Source organism: Enhydra lutris, unplaced genomic scaffold, assembly GCF_002288905.1.
Source record: "Enhydra lutris kenyoni isolate GAN:26980312 unplaced genomic scaffold, ASM228890v2 scaffoldscaffold18, whole genome shotgun sequence".
Taxonomy (NCBI): Eukaryota; Metazoa; Chordata; class Mammalia; order Carnivora; family Mustelidae; genus Enhydra; species Enhydra lutris.
Genome location: NW_019154102.1, coordinates 32,982,624 through 33,001,086, shown reverse-complemented (window position 1 = coordinate 33,001,086; position 18,463 = coordinate 32,982,624). Strand labels below are relative to the sequence as shown.

Genomic DNA, 18,463 nt, shown 5'->3' with positions numbered 1-18,463 from the left:
ATGCAATAATAACGAAACAAGCAACCCAATTAAAAATTGGGCAAAGAGCCACACAGACATTTCACCAAAGAAGTTAAAAGAATGGAAAAAAGACATTTAAATTACTCTCCACATGATTAGTCACTGGAAAAATGCAAATGCGACGGCCAGGAGATACTTCTATACATTTACTGGAGTGACTAAAATGAAAACCAAACCAAACCACACAAAAACCTCCCAACCAATAGCAAGTGCTGGGGAGGATAAGGAACAGCTAGAATTCTCACACATTGCCCATGGGAAGGCAAAATGTTACAGTCCTTTGAAAAACAGTTAGGCGAGTTTCTTATAAACATACACTTCCCATGCCACTTAGTAATTCCACTCCTAGTTCTCCACCAGAGTGAATTAAAAACTCGTGTTCACTCAAAAAACTGCACATGACTGTTGATACCATCTTGTTAATAATTTCTTTCAACAGGTGAATGGAAAAACCAATGATGATAATCTATATAATATAATTATTACTCAGCAATAAAAATCAACAAACTATTAATTCACCTAACAACATGGAAGAATTTTTTTAAATTTTGTATTTCAACTCAATTAACATATAGTATATTATTACTTTCAGAGGTAGAGTTTAGTGATTCATCAGTTGCATATAACACCCAGTGCTCGTTATATCACGTGCCCTCTTTAATGCCCATCACCCAGCTACCCCATCCCCTCCTTCCTCCCCTCCAGCAAGTCTCAGTTTGTTCCCTATAGTTAAGAGTCCCTTATGGTTTGTCTCCCTCTCTGATTTTGTCTTATTTTTTCTGCCCCTCCCCTATGTTCATCTGTTTTGTAAGAAGCTTTTTTTCCAAATATTCCAATTCACAGAGATGTGCAACTATCACCACTATCTAATTTTAGAACTGTCACTGTGAATTATCTATAACTAACTAATGACCCCAAAAGGAAACCCCATACCCATTAGCTTTCATCACCCAATTTTTCTCCTCCACAGTGCCTGGTAATGACTAATTTCCTTTCTCTCCCTATTGATTTCTCTATTCTAGACATTTCATATCTATGACACCATATGCTATGTAGTCTTTTGGTGTTTGTCTTCTTTCACCTAGTATAACATTTTCAAGTTTCATCTATGCTGTAGCATGTATCAAAACTTCATTCCTTTTTATTGCTGAATAATATTCCATTGTATAGATATAATATATTTTGTTGATTTATTCATTACTTGATGGACATTTGGGTTTTTTCCACTCTTGGCTATTATGAATGATGCTGTGAACATTACAAGTGTTTGTGTAAACATGTTTTCAATTCTCTTATATAAATGTCTAGGAGTGGAATTCCTTTTGAGAAACTGCCAAACTGATTTCCAAAGAAGCTATATCACTTATAATCCCACCAGCAACATATGAGGGTTCCAATTGCTCCAGATCCTTACTGACACTTATTACATAATCTATCCTTTTGAGCATAGCCATTGCGGTGGGTGTGGACTGGTAGATCATTGTAGCTTTGATTTGCATTTCCCTGAAGGCTAATGACATTCAGCCTTTTCACATATCTTCTTTGGGGACATATCTGTTCAAATCCTTTGCCCATTTTAAAGGATTACTTCTCTTCCTATTTTTGAGTTAGAAGAGTATGTTATATATTCTGAAAAGAAGCACCTGGATGTATTTTAAATGCATTTTTCTAGGTTAACAGTGCCAGACCCAAAGGGCTACATATTGTATAATCCTATTTATATCATATATAAAATGAAGAACTTTAGAGATAGAAAACAGGCCAGCTGTTGCCTGGAGTTGGCTGACTACGAAGAACAGTATATGGGAATTTGAGGGTGATGGAAGTATTCCGTATGGTACTGGTGTGTTTTATATATGACTCTACCCCTTTGTAAAAACCCAGAGAACCATATACTACAAAAAGTGACTTTTACTACATGCAATTATTTTTTAAAAAATCAGCCAGAACTCTGAAGGAATACAAGATGAACAAAGACTGCGACAAATAAATTTGTTTACAATCATATGCTATAACCACATGAAGGGCGAATAAAGAAGAAAGAGGCTGACATAAGAAACTTTGGGGAAGTGTTTTGACTAGATATTGTAAAACTAAAGAGGGAGAAACTCCAAAAACGTTCTTCTTGTTGTGCCTAAAGTTTTGCTTACTTTTCCTACCCATGTCTTCTTTTATTTCATCTTCCTTTATTTCATCTTTTAAAAAATCTAAAACTGCTTAAAAGGATAAAATCATAATACTTTTCATTCCCATTTCAAGTACTGGTTCAGCAGTGATAGGTTTCAAGGGGTCAGCCTCACACACCCACTGCTGGACTTCCCAACCGTCGTCACGTCATACACATCTGGAAAATGGTATATTTAGTAGGTACAGTGATATAAATGGACACGGCTGCACTAGCCTCATTTGGCTGTCTGAGGTCTGAGTGGATCAGTATCTTAGCATACCTACAACTCATTCCTTCACTTGCTCCCTACCACTTGGGAAACTCTTATTCTGAATGCTCCTTGAACCAAGGTATTCAATTGCATGTTTTGGCTAGTTGAAGATAGGGATGCAATCTGCCTCTGAAAAAACTGAATTTGCCTGTTCTTTCTTTTCTCTCTGCAGAGCTGAGTAATTTGAACAGGGAAGAATTCCTGACTTTAGTCTCATTAGCATCAAGTCCTAATGGACTGACCTTGAGTTTCTGAAATAATTTCTACCGAACTTACCTTTTCTTTCATTTTTTCCACCTTATGCTTTAGCTGGGGAACTACACTGTTGGGTGGCAAGCCTTTTTCCAATTGAGTCACAAATTTGGCATATTTAGAAACTTGACTATTTAGGAATTCTGGATCCAGGCAGTCAAACTTGGACTATAAAAATTAGAAAGAAAAAAATTTAGGCATATGATAAAAGTAAAATATTTTACTTTACTCAGATTTTCCAGTAGTTAAATTGTTTCAAGACCAATGGAACAGAATAGAGAGCCCAGATATGGGCCCTCAACTCTATGGTCAAATAGTCTTGGACAAGGCAGGAAAAAATATCCAGTGGAAAAAAGACAGTCTCTTCAATAAATGGTGCTGGGAAAATTGGACAGCTATGTACAGAAGAATGAAACTTGACCATTCTCTTACACCATATAGTAAGATAAACTCAAAATGGATGAAAGACCTCAATGTGAGACAGGAATCCATCAGAATTCTAGACGAGAACATAGGCAGTAACCTCTCTGACATTGCATATTTTACTGAACTAAGACTACTCCAGATTGTTAAAAATAATTCTTATTATTAGGATATTAAGTTTAATTAATAAAAAATTATTTCAGGATTGAGAGTTTTTTAAATTTTGTTTTGTTTTATTTTACCTTTAACCATTTTTGTTGGAGTTTATCCCATTCAGATAAAGAATCCCAAAGCAATTGTTTGAGCTTCAATTCAGCACTAACTTCTTCCAGAGCTTCAAACTTTGATACTTCTACCTTTAAAAATACAAAAACCAAAACACACTATTTAGTTTTCAGATATAAAGATGTTATGTTATCCTCCTATCAGTAATTCTTGATACAGTGACTGCTTAGCGGAATATGGGTGGGTCCTAAATAGGGAAGTAAAAGCAGAGATAGAAACAATTGAAAAAAATAAATCATAAACCCTATGTGTATTCAAATATCCACTTGAGCGGTAAGATATAACTCTTTATATTTCCTTAGAACTTAAATGTTCAGTAAAGACATAAATATGATGAGTACCATGGGCATTCTTCTTCAAGTTGGATCATACATGCCTGGCCTTTTTTAGGAAAATAAATGAGGTTTTAGAGGTACTCATTTCCTTTGGGGCATGTATTACTAGATGACAGAAGAGGGAGATGTCTGTGCAGTAGCTTGTGGAGGGGACGGGAGATTTAATGTGGAAAGAACAGCCTCGTTTCTACCTCTTTCTAACCCCCTGGGCTGTATATGAACCCTGTAGAGAGAAAGACTGCAAGAAAATCTGAAGAAGCTATTTTCATAGAAGCGTTTTAAAACTGCCTTGTCTTAGAAGTGAACACACCCCCAGGGGGGTTGTTTGCACAGGAACTGTGAGCCCTGTGATAAGCCAGGGCTTTGAACATTCCATCCAACAGCAGCTGAATACACATTCTTTCCAAGTGACACAGGACATTCCTTAGGATAGATCATATGATAGGCTACAAAACAAGTCTTAGCAAATTTAAGATTAAAAATATACCAAGTATCTTTTTCAATCAGAATGGCTTGAAACTAGAAATCTCTCAAGATGAGAGCTAGAAAATTTACAAGCATGTGGAAACTGAACAGCCCACTCCTGAACAACCAGTGGGTTAAAGGGGAAATCAAAGGGAAATTAAAAAAAAAAAAAAAACTTGAAACAAATGAAAACCCATCATGCCAAAACCTATGGGATGCTGTAAAAGCAGTTCTGAAAGGGATGTTTATAGTGATAAATACATATGTAGAAAAAAAGTAGAAAGATGTCAAACCATTTTACACATTAAAGAACTTGAAAAGGGACAAACTAAGCTTAAAATTAGCAGAAGGAAGGAAATAAAGATCAGAGTGGAAATAAATTAAATAGAGACCAGAAAAATAGAAAAGATCAATGAAATTAAGAACTGGTTTTCCAAAAAAGTTGAACAAAATAGACAAACATTTAGCCAGATAGAGAAAAAAAAGAGAAGACTTAAACAAATAAAATCAGAGTAAACTTTACACCATAGAAATAAAAAGGATTGTAAGAGACTACTATGAATAATAGTTATACGCCAACAATTAAATTATATTGCTTAAAAGAAATGGATAAATTCCTAGAAACATATAACTTACCAAGACTGAATCAGGAAGAAATAGAAAATCTAAATAGACCAATAATGAATAAAGAGATTGAACCAATAATCAAAACCTCCCAACACAGAGAAGTCCAAAAGTAGATGGCTCCAGGAGCAGATGGCTTTACTGGTGAATTCTACCAAACATTTAAAGAAGAATTAATGCCAATCTTTCTCAAGCTTTTCCCCCCAAAATTGAAGAGGTGTGAATACTACCAAAGTCATTTTATGAGATCAGCATCACCCTGACATTAGGGATCTAACCTTGTCCTCCTCAAGAATAAGAAGTAATTAGGCCAGTTAGGTCTTCATTCCTATCTCCCAAATGATTAAGAGCTGAAGAAGGAAGGGTACACCTGAGGTGATCATGAAAGAAGAGTTATTCAAGTATGGATACAGAGTGTGGAAAGAAGGGGACATACTTTTTTTTTCAGGCTCTGGCTCAAGCAGTGCTATCCTTTCTGACCCAAGAAGTGTCCACCTGTTAGTTATAACTTTTTATCAAGCTGTGTTTCCTCAATACCTTACTTCCTACTACACACTATCCTGTTTTGTAGGTCAGTTAACTCAGCCTGCGAACAACTTTGAACCCCAGTCCTCCAATGTACAAACCTCAAGTACTGCACCAGTGACATCATCTAGAGTCACACTCATTATTTTGCAGATTGCCTGCACCAAGCCCTGGGATCTGGAGGGGAAAGCTCCGCAGATCACTTTCTAGCCATCCATTTGGGGCTCAGGAATAAATATGTACATTCCCATGTGAGGTCCAGGCACTCCTCCAAGACTGCTGGAGAATCTAACAAAACCTCTCATTGCTGGTGGCTCCCTGGGTTTGACCCTAGGAATCTCTTTTTTCCTATTCTCTTTTCTTTTTGATCTCTTTAATAACTATTCAGAGCACCTAAAACTCTTAGTCATTTCTCTTCTTTTTTTTTTTTTTTTTTTTTTTTTGAGGCATATTGTTTAGCCTTTGAAACCTGCCTTTTTTTGGAATCCATCTATCCCCTGGCTTAGCCAAATTCTCTTCTTTCACCAAATTAGGACATCAAACCAGGACAATATTCATGGAATCATAACACACAGAAATGTAAAAGAAGCTTGAGTATTACTTAAGAAAGACTGGACGGGTTTTAACTGACCACGTTAAACAATCCACCTACATATTTTAACATAGAAAATACAGTTCCTGGTCTGAGGGTTTACCTACAATTCATCATTAATTTTTATTAAGAAAGACATTTTGTCTCTCATGAGTACTAATCTTTAAACAGTTCAAAAGCAGAGAATACAACATATTTGTATTTCAGACTCTTCTGGCACAATGACTAGCACATAGGTGTCCAAACACTGAAGGTTAGGGTCACATTGTTGAGGGTGGTGGTGCATCAATGCCATTTCTATGCATGTTTTTTTTTTCTATGTATCTGTTTTAAAAAACAGACGTGTAGAGCTGTCCTTACCTTAAAATTCTTCTGATAGGATTTATACTGAAACGCACGTTTTTGAAGATCATCTAGAACTACCTGCAGCTCATTCAACATGAGCTTTATTTTGTCCTGGTCAGCAGTAATATCCAAAATCTGTGGATCCTGTAAAATTAAGATAATTGATTAGTCATTCCTACTTTTTGATGTTGACCATTAAATTGAATGAATTCATAAACAGTTTTTAAAAATATTTTTCAAATTTTCTTTTCATTCTGATTTCTAGAAAATGTTAAAATGGTTGCTTTTCTGCATTTTAAAGCAATAGATGTACCTTATAAAAAAGTATAGAAATAAATAAAGAAGTGTCATGGGGATAACATTGTTTTCAAATAGTACCTAACATATTTCCTCCCATCTACTTTCATTCCCTACACTTCCTCAACCAGCATGACTTCAGGTAAGGAGAGGAGCATGCAAGAGGGAAGAGAAGGAAGAGGACATGATATAAGGGAAATTCCCATTGTACATTTTGATTTCTGAGAGGTGGAACAGAGGAGATAAAGAATAAGTAGTCAGACATCAGTTTTTCTGGCTGACCTGTTGAGGTTGAAACCCTACCCAGTGAATGGGAATGGAAAGGTTCAGGAGCAAAGAAGGAACACCTGACTAGGTTTGGAAGAATCTGAGAAATTGGAAGAATCTGAGAACTATTATGACCATAGCTTGGGAGGATAATCTCTGATTCATCATGGTACTGTATTCAAAATGGCAATATGTTCTAGAAAAAGCTAAAGGAAGTGTCTAGGGAGAAGGGCCTTCATGGTTTGGTGTGGCACTTGGTGGATCATGAAGTTCTCATGTGTCTTGATTCTGGCAATGGGAACTGCTGCAAGTACTGGAGGACTAGAGGGAGTCTGAGGTCAGGATGAGGAGGCCACAGGTCACTTGAGACTGTAGACTATGGCAGAAATGATGGATTACAGTAGCAGGGCCCAACATGGTACCCAAAGAATCAAGAAGGACCCTCAGCTATCAGCTGCTTGGGACAACCAGGCCCAGCCCAGCCAATGCACTAGAAGTCCTATGGTCCAGGGGACAGTAAGAGGACTGGATGCCCTTTCCCTCCATCCACCAGAAAGAAATGCAGATTTCCACTTATGGGGCAAGAGGTCACGGAGATGATGGTGGCAGAGATGAAGAAATGCCCAATAGGCATTCTGAATTGAATTAAAATCTATCAGAAAGAGATCAAGCTGGGGCACCTGGCTGACTCAGTTGGTTAAAGCCTCTGCCTTCGGCTCAGGTCATGATCCCAGGGTCCTGGGATCAAACCCCGCATCCCACTCTGCTCAGCAGGGAGCCTGCCTCCCTATCTCTCTCTACCTGCCTCTCCGCCTACCTGTGATCTGTCTGTCAAATAAATAAATAAAATCTTAAAAAAAAAGAAAGAGATCAAGCTAGAATGAAATAGACATTTCAAACTGAAATAAATTGTGTTATCATCACTTGTCACACTGAGGTGTTTTGTTTTGTTTTTCCAACTCCCTCCATCATCAGCAGTAGAGGTCTTGACAACAAGATGGTATTATTTATAGAAATATTAAGGTTGCAGTTCTTTGTTCAAGTGTGATAATAAATTCATTTCAAACCCACTATGGAGGAAGCACTTGCTGGAGAGAACCTCTACTGTCATTTTTGTGTTTGTGCATCATGCTTTTTACATGAAGCACTTGCCAGCACTTTTGCTCTCTCTAGCAATCCTCATACATGTATATAGCCAACAGCAGTCAGATTATCAACCACTGGAAGCAGACTGCCTAAGCTTGAATCCTGGTTCCTCCATCTATTATTTGTGTGATGCTGTGTTACTTTACCTCCTTGTCCCTTTGTTTCCTTCTCTATAAAAATGAATAATAAAACCTTATTGGTGTTCCGAGAATTAAATGAGTTAAAACATGCAAACATATATAAGAATGTTCCAAGAAGCATTATTTATCATTGTTAAAAACTGTAAACAACCCCAAAATCCATCAGCCATAGAATAATTAAATTGTGTCATACAATGAAATACTGTATTGCAACAAAGTTGGATAAACCACTTCCACTCACAGCATTATGGGTGAATCTCAGGAATGTAACAAAATCAAATAAAGGGCATACTTATGATTCTATTTAATTGAAGTTCATAAACAAGCCAAACTGATTTATAGCATTAGAATTCAGGGTAGTGGCTTCCTTTGGGGAGGAAGAAAAGGCTAGTGATTTGAGGGAATCCTAAAGGCACCAGTAACATTGTAGTTTTTGATATGAATAATGGATATTTGGGTGTGTTCATTTTAAGGTAATTCATGAAAAGTTATTATAGTATGTACAGTTTTTTCTGGTGAAAAATACAAAAATATCTCAATATAGAAATAAAAACAATACAAGGTCCTCAGAACAGTACTTGACACATAGTAAGTGCACAATAAATGCTAGCTACTTGTATGCTTCCATGTCAATATGCATAAACATATATTGTAATCTTTAATGTCTTCATTGTATTCCTTTGAGCAAATGTACCCTAACACATTTTATTCATTCCCTGCTGATGGATATTGAAATTTTCTTGAATTGATTATGACTTTATATGGTTTTATACTTCTGTGATCAGATTTAGTTAATAATAGTAAAATAGATCATAACAAAATTATATTTTCATGTATGCTTCTATTAAGAATCACACAGCTATCTCTGCTAAATTCTTTAAAAATTTCCCTTGTACCTTTTGTATAGTAAAATTGCTGCCAGTTAACCAAATACTCTTCATTGTCATTTATCAATGTATACTCTGCTTCCTCCTAAATGGGAATTTCCTAATATGTACCTATGCAAATTTTTAAACTGTGGCAATAACTACAACATATGTTAGAAAGTTATAAAAGCACTCATTTCAAAATAATAAATTCAAGTCAGGAGAAAGAAAATATTACATATGCTTTACTTGCAATAGTCTGGAATTTATTCAGTACTCAGAGGTTCAGAAACATGTTCAGTTTTAAATAGCAGCTCAAAGACACTGTTAATTGATTAGAATGAAAACCACAAAAATAGAACTTAATCAATTGGAGAAAGACAACTATCATATGATCTCCCTGATATGAGGAAGTGGAGATGCAATGTGGGGGATTTGGGAGGTACAAAAAGAATAAATGAAACAAGATGGGATTGGGAGGGAGACAAACCATAGGAGACTCTTAATCTCACAAAACAAACTGAGGGTTGTCAGGGGAGGGAGGTAGGGAGAGGGTGGTGGGGTTATGGACATTGGGGAGGGTATGTGCTATGGTGGGTGCTGTGAAGTGTGTAAACCTGGTGATTCACAGACCTGTACCCCTGGGACTAATAATACATTGTATGTTTATTAAAAAATTAAAAAATTATTTTTAAAAAATAAATAAATAATAAAAATTTAAAAAAACAAACAAAAAATAGAACTTTAGTCAGATTAAAATGAACTATGATCCTAAATCCTAAATCCTAAATCCGTTTAATTAAAATATAATAGTCCAATTTTATACAGATTTTTTTTAAAAATCCTGCTTTAGCTTACCTGTGCTTGTAGCTTTACTTCATTCACTTCATTGGTTAGGTCTTCAAGATCTCTACCCAAATGGTGAGAAAATTGCTTAATCATTGTTTCTCGGTCACCCACAGATTTATCGATGGCATTCCGAACTGCAACAATGGACGGCTTCATGGTAGCAAAAACAGCGAAGTCTTCCGGAGGTGTAGGGACCTGATATTGTTCAATGAGCTTGTACATCTGGATCACTACATTCCCTTCATCTTCAAGGCTTTCGATCTAAATAGAAACATTGGTTGCTGGTTAAATATATCAAAGTCCGGTTATTCCCTTTCAGTTGTGTCTACTAGGAGACTGTCGCTGTGCACCGTGAACAGCACATGTTCATAATCAGTGCAAGAGGAGGGTGCTTAACGGTACGCTGCCCCTGGCTGAAGCCTGCTGGGTGATAGACAGTTGTTGCTACAGAAAGATAATCAGGTTCAGGAGGTAAGTTGTTCAGAGCTGAGCACAGTTAGTAGGACTCTTAAAAAGTTTACTGTTCTCTTCTCTCTCTCTTTTGGTGTCTAGTAGCATCAAACAATACCAGTATTTGGTTTTTAGGGACAAAATGTACCATGAGGGTGCTCAGTTACAGTATCTGAGCTTCTAGGCATGCGTGCTGAGCAGGGATTGTCCCCGGGCAGCCCCTGAGGTGTGCACGGTCCATGATTCTGGCTGCATGTTCCCTACTCTCCTTTAATAAATCCTTTTACTATCTTCAACAGACTACTAAACATCTTCACTTTGATGTCCTACTTCAGCGGACAGTGCCTTTCCTAATTTTCTGGGAAGGGACTTTCCAGTTTTGGGGGAACCCTCCTCTCTTTCACTCTGCCACATGGCTATGGAGGGAGCAGCCATGTGCACACAACCTGACCCAAACCCCATCATCAAAGCCAAAAATGACCACAACCCCCCAATTCCTACAACAGCACCTTGTACCTATACACATTACATAATAATTATCTGTTTTCATTATGGACTCGGAGCTCCCTGAAGGCAGGTGTACTCATTGTCATAACCCTTGTACCCTGCAAGTGGCTGTTCACTAAATTTTCTGAGTGAATAGATGAGGTTCCAAAGAAAAGTTGTTCATGTGTTCATGTGTGGAGAACATCTCCCTAAGGGAAACTGCTTCCCCAACACAACACCCAGAAATGCACAGATAACCTCATGGAGATGGGAAACTGTCTGACTTTTCTGCCTGACATCTCCTTCTGGAACTAGAGTAAGACCAGTCCTCCCTCTGCAACATGATCCTACCTTCCTGTCATAGTTTATACAACAGCATGGGGGTGGGGAGGCTGAATGCATTTATGAGACATTTAGAATTAATATTGGGAGAGAGAGCATCTCTCTCGGTGGTTGCCTGGACTTGCAGTACATAATCTGAGAGCTGCTGCTGGCCATATTTGCTGCTGAGGAATGAAGCAGCAGAAGCAGTCTGTCTGCAGAGGGAGAGAAGTAGAGTAGATCTTCAGAGAGATGCAGAAAGAACAGATGGAGAAAAGGAACTACCTGGGTTTCCTACAGGCTCCTCATTCCTGGTTCTGCTAAATACTTAAGGCTACTTACTTTTTTGTTGAAGAGGTGGGGTTCTTCGGAATACTACTGAATCCATAAATAAGGTCCCCATTTGGCCTAAGCTAGTTCAAGTGAGCTTTAGTTATTTGTCCAAAGCGCCTTAATGACCACACCTACTAACAAATACTTGGCATCTTTAGACTCCTATGATAATATGTAGGGAAACCTGAGGGAAAACCACAATCATCTGCCCTTTTGTGAAGTTGCTTTTTTTTGAAACAAGAAATAAAATTGTTATATTTAAGTTAGCGAATTGCTAGGTCGTGCACCAGAAACTAATGTAACATCATGTTTTAGCTATATTTCAATAAAAAACAAATTTAAAAATGTCAAAAAGATGATTGCTTTTATATGCACATAAAATAGCCTTTACTGTTAATTCTGTTAATATATAACAGACTAGCCAGTGATTAATGATTTATTTTACTCAGCTTATATTTCTTATTTGTAACATATCTTTAATTTCCAGATATTTAAGAGAAAAATTTATCTCTATTTCAAATGCCAATTGGTATGAACAAAAGCTTATGAAAAAACTGACATCTGAAATTAAATGCTAGGTTGCCTGCCACAGGGAACACCCTGTGAGGAGGAAACCAAATTTCTGGAAAGAAAGAAATAAGGGAGAAAAAGGAGAGAGAGAGAGAGAGAGAGAGAGAGAGTGTGTGTGTGTGTGAGAGAGAGAGAGAACACGTTGACCTCATCACCCATGTCATTAGAGTCCCCCTGTTGACTGTTCTCTCCCAATACCCCCTACCTATTGAAGCTAGTTGAATTGAGTTTCTCTCATTCCTAACGGTGAGGTTCCTGACTATTATGCAGATATGGGTTAAGGGTCAAGACTTGTATTACAATTCTATGATCATTGATCACAAATAAGAATTACAATAAGTTGTGACGAACAGCATTGGCTTTGCAGTCAGAGACAAAAATTTAATTCTAGCTCGAACACAATCTTTATGATCTTGGGCAACACGACTTTTTTTTTTAGTCCCTGTTTCCTCACCTATGGAATGAGAAAAAACTACCTACACTTCTTAAGTTTTTGCGAGGATTAAAAATGTAACATATAGGGACGCCTGGGTGGCTCAGTTGGTTGGGCAACTGCCTTCGGCTCAGGTCATGATCCTAGCGTCCTGGGATCGATTCCCACATCGGGCTCCTTGCTCGGCGGGGAGCCTGCTTCTCCCTCTGCCTCTGCCTGCCTTTCTGTCTGCCTGTGCTTGCTCTCTTTCCCTCTCTCTCTGACAAATAAATAAAATCTTTAAAAAAAAAATGTAACATATATAAAAAAATTTAGTATAACTCCTGACTAGTAGTAAGAGTTTGATTAATGTGAGCTCACATTATTGCTGCAAGGTAGGGCAATCACTTACACAGTCTGAAAGCATTTCTGATACTTCGAATACTGTTTATTGACCTTCAGTCCCTCAACTTCTCTTATTTGTCTTCCTCATCTACCACAAGGTCTGGAATATTGAGTTATATAAAAATCAGTTATATGAAAATCAACTCACCCTTTCCTGAATTTCATCAAGAAATACTAAGCTGTTAACATACTCTATGGTGGTAGTTGGAACAAATTCAAGTTTATACTCTGCATCTTGTGCCTCAGAGATAATGGCATCTACTTTTTTCTTGCTTTGACGGGGAAGCATATAATTTAGCACCTAGGGAAGAAAAAGAAAATGTGAATCATAACTATTTAAGTATTTTCACTTTATTAAATATTTAAAATAAATCCTAATTAAATGTTAAATCAGCAGGTATTGGCTCTGTCTCCTGTCATCTACAGTTGGGGTCAGCAGAGGTTTTCCATAAGGGCAGGATCGTGAATATTTTAGATTTGCAGGACATACAGTCTGTGTCACAAGTACTCATCTCTGCTCTTGTAGTGAGAAAGCAACCATAGGCAATACAAAAGCAAATTGTCATGGTAATATGTACAATACAGGTGACAGACTGGATTCGCCCTGTGGGCTATAGCCTGCCAACCCCTGCTTTACACCATTGTCTTGCTCAAGGTATGCTCAAGGTATTCGAGAACATTACACATATACTCTGGCTCTAAAGGAAGACATGAAAGTTATTGCAGGATCCGTACAAATGTCCTCAGCTCTACCACTCACTAAAATATGATCAGATCTTTAGGGAGTTTCAGAGCGGGAAATGATGAACTTAACTGGATCTCAGGATCATAAGTCTACTAGCATTCCCACTAGAACACTGAGCTGTGATAGTGGTGTCTCTTCAGCAGGAAGCCTTGAAATGCTTCAACAGGGGAAAACAGAATGGGAATAAGAGACTAGTCTGGGGCCTGCAAGTCCCCTCCCTTCCCTCAACTGAAAATTGACTCCGCTTGGGACAGAAAGAGTTTGGGACTTTTCTTAGGAATTAAGGATACCCAGTAAGTTATGTTAATTTTAAAATATTTACAATACTACAAAATGAAGATAGTCTATTTGTAGTAGAAAAATCATAATATAATTATAGAGACTATAATTAAATTTTTCCTAGTTCATAGTTACCTCCAAGCATCGCAAAGGTGATGGAATTAGTTTCTCTTTTAGCAGCTTTATATCAATGAGCAGCAATCCTACATTTCTGGTAGGTTTCAGAGCTACTGCATCTTTGTGCTGTCTGTGATATTTTTCCAGTTGTTCTCTAAAAAACTCAACATCTACATAAAATTATCATATAAAGAATATAATATGTAATATTAAATTTTAAAGGATCATTATGAAATATATTAAAAATCATTGCATTTATAGATGTATTTATAATGCTTTTTTCCTGATGTAGAATACCTTGAATAACTTCAAAACGTTAGTTCATAACACTTAGTATTTTATTCTTGTACTAAAGAAAATAATATTCAATAATGAAAATGTGTTTTTTGGCTCCTACTAATAGATGGCAGATGAAAATAATTTGTAATTGGGGCACGTGGGTGGCTCAGTGGGTTAAGCCTCTGCCTTCGGCTCATGATCTCAGAGTCCTGGGATCGAGCCCCGTATCAGGGTCTCTGCTCAGCAGGGAGCTTGCTTCCCATTCTCCCTCTGCCTGCCTCTCTGCCTACTTGTGATCTTTCTCTCTGTCAAATAAATAAATAAATTCTCAAAAAAAAAAAAAGAAAAGAATTTGTAATTGTACTAAAGGATCTAGTCTGAAATGGATTGGATTTGAGAGCTGGGTTGAAGTTGGGTTTCATGGAAGGGTTCTCCTATTTATGTGACATCTCCTGTTTATGTGACACCTTCACATAAAGCATTTTGAAGATTTTAATAACAAAAATTGGAAGGGGAGGTAAACCATGAAAGACTATGGACTCTGAAAAACAATCTGAGGGGTTTGAAGCAGCGGGGGGTGGGAGTTGGGGGAACCAGGTGGTGGGTATTAGAGAGGGCATGGATTGCATGGAGCACTGGGTGTGGCGCAAAAACAAGGAATACTGTTATGCTGAAAATTAAAAAAAAATAAATAATTTTTTTAAAAAATGTAGAACACAAGAGATTGAGCATAGCTGAAGTTATCTCCATTTCTCTTCCCAACACTTCTCTGCCAACCCTGCTCCCATATCATGGCTGAGGTCTTTCTCGATGTACATGTGCCATATGTTACAGTTGCATTTTGATCATCTTTCTATTTTCATTTTCTCCCTTCTCCAGTCTACCTGGAACCAGTGGAGACCTGATTACCTTTGAATACACTTGTATCATACTGTTGGTCAAAAACAGCTCTTTCTAATATATCTGTTATACTCAACTATTCTACTTATCTTTAAAATCCTGTACCCTCTGGGCCTGTAAAAATTTAGCTAACTTTAGAGTACCTGGGTGGCTCAGTTGGTTAAGAGTCTGTCTCTTGATTTCAGCTCAGGTCAAGATCTCAGGGTCATGAGATTGAGCCCCACATCCGGCTCTGTGCTCAGCATGGAGTCTGCTGGAGATTCTGTCTGTCCTTCTCCCTCTGTCCCTCCCTCCTAAGATAAATAAGTAAATCTTTAAAAAAATTAGCTAACTATTTCTGAGTACTTCCTCCACAGATTGATTTCCTTACTGCTCCCTATTCTCTTTCTGTAACACTCCTCCACCATCCCAAAAAGAAAACAGTGTTGATTCTTGTCTTTATTCATCTCATCTCCTGACTACAAGGGTAAGTTTGACATAATATAAAGAATGCACAGTGTTAGAAAACCTAAGCTCAAGTCTTTAACCTATATTTGGCTTTGGTTAAGTCATTTAATCTTTCTGAGCTTCAGCTTCCTCGTAATACACAAAAGGGTCAACAATGAACTATCCTACTCACTTCAAAAGGTTTAGATGTGACAAAATGAGGATATCAAGTAATCTGAGAAGTCCTCTGGTATGAAACCCTGTATAATGTTGCTTGATCTAGTATTTTTCTTTTCTTTTCTTTTTTAAGATAGATAGATAGATAGATAGATTTATTTATTTATTTATTTATTTATTCATTCATTCATTTATTTATTTATTTGTTTGTTTGTTTGTTTGTTTATTTGACAGAGACCGTAAGTAGGCAGAGAGTAAGGCAGAGAGAGAGAGGGGGAAGCACGTCTCCCGCCGAGCAGAGAACCCAATGTGGGGCTCAATCCCAGGACCCTGGGACCACGACCTGAGCCAAAGGCAGAGGCTTCAACCCACTGAACCACCCAGGCACCCCTAGTATTTTTCAAACTTATTTGAACACATAGTCTTTTTTCATGGTATCATTATCCTTCAGAATAATGGTCCAAGCATTGGAAATAGAGTAGATCTAGAAATAATTCAGGTGGAAAAGGAGATAGAACTCCTTCTAAAATTCTAAGGTTTTTAAAAAGTGAAGAAACCCTATGAGTGCCCTTAGACTATTTGTAGAGCCAACACAAGAATAATGCATTCACCAGAAGAAGAGAAGAAAAAGGTAGAGAGGTTAAAGAAATAATAGCTGTGAACTTCCCAAACCTGAGGAAAGAACAAGGCACACAAGTCCATGAAGCTAATAGATAACCTATTATCTCAATGCAAAAAGACCCTCTCCAAGACACATTATTATGAAGCTTTCAAAAGTCAATGATAAAGAAAGAATCTGAAAGGCAGTCAAGGAAAAAAAAGAAACTAACCTACAGAACAACCTCCGTTAGACTATGAACAGATTTCTCAGCAGAAATTCTATAGGCTAGGAGAGAATAGAATGATATATTCAAAATATTGAAAGATTAAAAATTGCCAGCCAAGAATACTCTATCTAGCAAAGTTATCCTTCAGATATAAAGGAGAAATAAAAACTCTCAAACAAAAGTGAAGGGAGTTTATCACCACTAGACCTCTCTTACAACAAATGTTGAAAGGAGCTTGTCAACCTGAAATGAAAAGAATAATACACAAAGCTTCGAGTAAGGTGATAAATAGAATCACAAAATTATAAGTCTATTTTAGAATAGGGTGTTAAACAATTATAGCATAAAGGTTAAAGGGGGAAAAGCATTAAAAATAGCTATAGCTACTATAATTTGGTAACAAACTCACAGCGTATAAAGGGATAATTTGTGGCAACATAAATATAAAAGGGGAGGGGCGCCTGGGTGGCTCAATGGGTTAAGCCTCTGCCTTTGGCTCAGGTCATGGTCCCAGAGTCCTGGGATCAAGCCCTACATTGGGCTCTCTGCCCAGCAGGGAGCCTGCTTCCCTTCCTCTCTCTCTGCCTGCCTCCCTGCCTACTTGTGATCTCTCTCTGTCAAATAAATAAATAAAAAATCTTAAATGTGTGTGTGTATGTGTGTATGTGTGTGTATATAAAAGGAGAGGAGGAAAATAAAAGAACTTATATAGGCAAATGAAGATAAGTTTCAATCAGCAGAAAAAGGACTATCTTATCTATGAGACATCTTATCCAAACTTCACAATAACCACAAAACAAAAATCTAGAGCAAAGACACACACAAGTTGGAGAAACTAACCAAATCATCATAGAAAACCACCAACCTAAGAAGGTAAACAGAAACACAAAGAGAGAGAGAGATACAAAACAACCAGAAAATAAAAAACAAAGTGGCAGTAGTAAGTCTTCATTTATCAATGATCATCCTAAATGTAAATGGACTGAATCTACCCATCAAAAGGCAGAGAGTAGCTGGCTGGATTAAAACACAAGACCCAAACTATAGGCTGCCTTCATAAGACTGATTTCAGCTCCAAAAAGAAACAGGGACTCAAACTGAAGAGGTGGAAGACGATACTCCAAACAAGTCATAACCAAAACGAAGTGGATGTACCCATTCTTGTGTCAAATAAAATAGACTTCAAGCCAAAAATCATGAGAGACAAAGGAGATCATTATATAATGATAAAGGGGTCAATAGAACAAGAAGATAGAACAATCATAAGTATATATGCTCTCAATATCTGAGCACTGAAATGTTTTAAGCAAATACTAACAGATCTTAAGAGGGAAATAGCCAGGAATACAATAGTAAAGGACTTTAATACCCCTTTAATACTAAATGGATAGATCATCCAGACAGAAAATCAACAAGAAACAGAATTGAATCACACTTTAGAACAAATGGACTTAACAGACATATATAGAACATTCCTTCCAACAGCAAAATATATATTCTTCTCAAGTGCACATGCCACATTTTCCAGGATAAATCATATGCTAGGCCACAAAACTAATCTTAGGGAAGTTAAGAAGATCAAAATCGCACCAACTATGAGGATGTGGTGGAGAGTAATTCCACAGAAAAGAACCCAGAAATGAATGAACTCTTGGCGTTTGCTGGTCCGACTCTTTTGGGTAACCAATTCTGTCATTACATACCAATAAACAGAAACCTAGAGTACTATGAAAATTGACATCCCTCTCAAAAATAATTAGTTAGGGGGCGTCTGGGTGGCTCAGTGGGTTAAGCCGCTGCCTTCGGCTCAGGTCATGATCTCAGGGTCCTGGGATCGAGCCCCCCATCGGGCTCTCTGCTCAGCAG

General features: G+C 37.4%; 1 protein-coding gene across 1 annotated transcript in view; it reads right to left on the bottom strand.

The window, feature by feature from the left end:
- The window catches only part of LOC111147958 (dynein axonemal heavy chain 6), a 247,580-nt gene that overhangs the window by 182,649 nt on the left and 46,468 nt on the right, over positions 1-18,463 (bottom strand). Inside the window, exons 12-17 of the mRNA XM_022504259.1 lie at positions 14,007-14,158; positions 12,996-13,148; positions 9,880-10,131; positions 6,321-6,449; positions 3,377-3,490; positions 2,736-2,879 (exon numbers count right to left, since the gene is read on the bottom strand). Of these exons, the coding sequence (XP_022359967.1) occupies positions 2,736-2,879; positions 3,377-3,490; positions 6,321-6,449; positions 9,880-10,131; positions 12,996-13,148; positions 14,007-14,158 (944 nt within the window). The remainder of the gene's footprint in view (positions 1-2,735; positions 2,880-3,376; positions 3,491-6,320; positions 6,450-9,879; positions 10,132-12,995; positions 13,149-14,006; positions 14,159-18,463) is intronic.